Source organism: Cyphomyrmex costatus, unplaced genomic scaffold (genome assembly GCF_001594065.2).
Source record: "Cyphomyrmex costatus isolate MS0001 unplaced genomic scaffold, Ccosl1.0 scaffold1593, whole genome shotgun sequence".
Taxonomy (NCBI): domain Eukaryota; kingdom Metazoa; phylum Arthropoda; class Insecta; order Hymenoptera; family Formicidae; genus Cyphomyrmex; species Cyphomyrmex costatus.
The window spans coordinates 51,324-54,624 of NW_017275602.1; the positions used below are offsets into that span (position 1 = coordinate 51,324).

The following is a 3,301-nucleotide window of genomic DNA, read 5'->3' on the forward strand; positions in this document are numbered from 1 at the left end:
AGAAGATTGCTAATTCAGCGAGTGTTTTGTAAATATATTGAAAAAGACAATAAACGTGGAGAAATAATTATTCCACGATATTCGTTCATACGGATTTTAGTGGGGTTATATAAATCATCGAAAGTTAAATTTTTGATCAGTAAATATAAGTGAAAATCGTTAAACGTGTCTGAACAATTTTTGCACTCTGCAATGGCCTGTGACAAAGCAAGTTGCTTGTTGCACATGCTGCATGTGGGGACGAACCCTTGTCTACAGATTAAGATATAATGATTAATAATAAAGTGACAAGTTCTACGCTCAATTTAATGACAATTGATTAAAACAATTTACGCAAAGATCTCTTGGATCGTTTTCGCGTTGATACTTGAGTTCGACTACGCAATTGGATCTACTAACGTGATGCAGGTATATAGCTGCGGGATGAGATACGCGTTGAGCTTTTGGCGCGTGTATAAATATGCACATTATATGCAAGAGTGAGAGGATATAGTTTATAACTATCAAGGGGAGGAAAAAAAAAGGAAAAAAAAAGGATGTGAGAGCTTTAATAGTGGCGTAGCAGGCGCCCAATGTTTGGACTTTCCAATTTTATTGGGAGATTTACAAGATTAATTGAGAAGTATTAACACAGAAGATTACGAATAAGATAATTATATGGAACCAAAATGAGTGCTGAAGGAAAGGTGGCTTTTGTTTAGGAAAAGAAAATGTGTGCATATAAAGGTTTCGATGCAAGAATTATTATCGAATGATGGAAACATCCCACCGCTGTCACCAATTTGTCGCGTCCGGGTGACGAGGATTTTATCGTTTGTTGTGTTTTGATATTAATATTGACTTTATGACTTTACGAGGATGTTTGCAGTGGCGCGTGAGTTAGAGCCTCGGCTCATTGTGTTCCGCTTCGCTTCCCTTGTTAATTTCTCTCTATTTTTCGAGGCTCTGTCAGTCCCGAGCGGTGAAAGAATTCACCATGATATGAGGGAGTCATCATTCAGAGCTTTAGAGAGGAAGGGAAGTGAAGGGTAGTAAAAATAAATTTAAACGCATTTTACTTTTATATACATATATTATTTTAATTAATTATTATCCACTATTTTAATATTTAAATTAATTTTCTCAATTTTAATTACTCGCGGCTTTTGTCGGTTAGTTAATTTTGGTGGTGGGCAGTACACCTTTTGGGGCCTGGTTGCCTTCCTGGTGGGAGCTTCCCAGGATGGAGAAGGAGGTTTTTGAGGAGGCTTTGGAGGAAGTGGGAGAGGTGGAAGAGGGGTAGGAGGAGGTAAATCAGGTGGGAAGATTGAGGGATCGAACTCCCCGTGATAGGCGTATGCCGCTACCAGTCGCGCCAACTGGCGCTTTACGCCTCCGCGTCTGCTGCGTTTCCGCGGCCTCTTTCTTTGCTTGCGCATCTACGGGAAAGGAATAATTTATTCTTGATGGTATACATTGTGTGTGAGTGATGTCGTCCAGAGTTTGGCGTGTAAAGGCTTGCTTTGGGGTCCAGGTAAAGAGAGAGGGGGAATAGTCGCGTGACAGACGCACTTTTGAATGAGCGCTGTACACGAAAGTGTAAGGGAGATAGAAGGAGTCGTGTGACAACGCACCTCGAATGAGCGCTGTACACGAGAGTGTATGGGAGATAGAAGGAGTCGTGTGACAACGCACCTTGAATGAGCGCTGTACACGAAAGTGTAAGGGAGATAGAAGGAGTTGTGTGACAACGCACCTCGAATGAGCGCTGTACACGAGAGTGTAAGGGAGATAGAAGGAGTCGTGTGACAACGCACCTCGAATGAGCGCTGTACACGAGAGTGTAAGGGAGATAGAAGGAGTCGTGTGACAACGCACCTCGAATGAGCGCTGTACACGAAAGTGTAAAAAAAGACCTGATGTAATATTGCCATCAGAATGAATTACATCGGTAAAAGATGGAGGACAATATACTCTTTCTTCTGCCAAAACTATCTTTTCAGAAATACGTAAAAAATTATGCAAGCACACTGTAGCTGCAACAATTTTTTCTACAGTTTCCACATCAGCAATAATATTATTTCGTAATATTCGCCATCTTGATGACAAAATGCCAAATGCATTTTCAATCGTTCGTCGTGCTCTTGACAATCGAAAATTAAAAATTCTTTTTGAAATATCTAAATTCTTTCCAGGATAGGGCCTTAGAATATAAGATTTTAACGGAAAGGCTTCATCTCCCTCAAAAAAATATGGAAACATACTATTTGTATTTGGCAGTGGCGAATCTTCTGGTAAGCTTATTGCACCAGATTCTAATGCTCGTCCAAAAGTTGACTCTTTAAAAACACCTCCATCACTTTGTGAACCAAAGGCGCCAATATCCACAAGTGTAAATATATAATCAGCATCACAAACAGCTAGTAATATGATACTAAAAGTTTTTTTATAATTAAAATAGGCACTTCCAGATTTATTTGGAGCCTGAATAGTTATGTGCTTTCCGTCTATAGCACCACAACAGTTAGGAAAATTCCATTGTTCAGAAAATTCTTTACTCTTGTTTTGCCAATCATCAATTGTCGGTGTTTTTAAATAAATCGGAGAAAGGATCTCCCAAATAGCTCCATATGTTTCTTGAATGATTACTGATGCCGTTGTTTTTCCTATCATAAAAGACCACGCCACTACTTACATGCTGCAGCCTTGTGCTAGATAACTAAAATAATAATTTATGTTACATTATTATTTGTAAAAACAACTAGATTAAATTAGATTTAAAACAATAATTTATATTATAGTTTATAAAAATGATTTACACATACTATACAATGTAATAACAAGTCTGTGTTCAGGACTTATCGGTGGTCGATTGCTATGCTTCACTAATTTGTGTCGAATAAGATCCAATAATGCATGAAAACATTGGGGTGACATCCTCGTATATTTTACAAAATGTTCTGTATCAACTCTCTTCATGTCAGAAAATAAATTATGAAAATGTCCTTTAAGTCGTCTTTTTCTATTAATTGGACGTACACTCCAACGACGTTTTCTTCTCTGACTTTTTGATGTTCTATTAGTAGTATAAAAAAGACCAAGAATAGTTAAAAACATTCCGCACACAATTATTTCATTTATATCCATTTTAACAACAAATATAATAACAAGAAAGAAGGAAGCACAAAGCGAAGCCTATCGGTCAAAGCTAGATCAAGATGCTTATTATCATTAAGTGTGAATTTATATACCGTGTATGTAGTTCTGTCAATCGCGTGCCGAACATTTTTTCAGACTTACAACGCAACTCTAAATAACTACC

At 37.8% G+C, this 3,301-nt stretch overlaps 1 protein-coding gene across 1 annotated transcript; it reads right to left on the reverse strand.

Annotated features, from left to right (window-relative positions):
- Window positions 1-1,293: 1,293 nt before the first annotated feature.
- On the reverse strand, window positions 1,294-2,916 carry LOC108771510 (uncharacterized). The gene is made up of 3 exons (XM_018536821.1): window positions 2,805-2,916; window positions 2,244-2,645; window positions 1,294-1,418 (listed from the first exon to the last, which is right to left on the reverse strand). Exons 1-3 carry the CDS (start codon window positions 2,914-2,916, stop codon window positions 1,294-1,296), a joined length of 639 nt encoding a protein of 212 aa, XP_018392323.1.
- Window positions 2,917-3,301: the final 385 nt, after the last annotated feature.

Bases quoted from the DNA above. Each gene is read 5' to 3' on its own strand.
- LOC108771510 (XM_018536821.1), bottom strand. From the start codon at position 2,916: ATGTCACCCCAATGTTTTCATGCATTATTGGATCTTATTCGACACAAA. The intron at 2,646-2,804 runs GTATGTGTAAAT...CTTTTATGATAG, and splicing joins ACTTGTTATTACATTGTATA to GAAAAACAACGGCATCAGTA. The intron at 1,419-2,243 runs GTATGTTTCCAT...CCTTTCCCGTAG, and splicing joins GCCACTGCCAAATACAAATA to ATGCGCAAGCAAAGAAAGAG.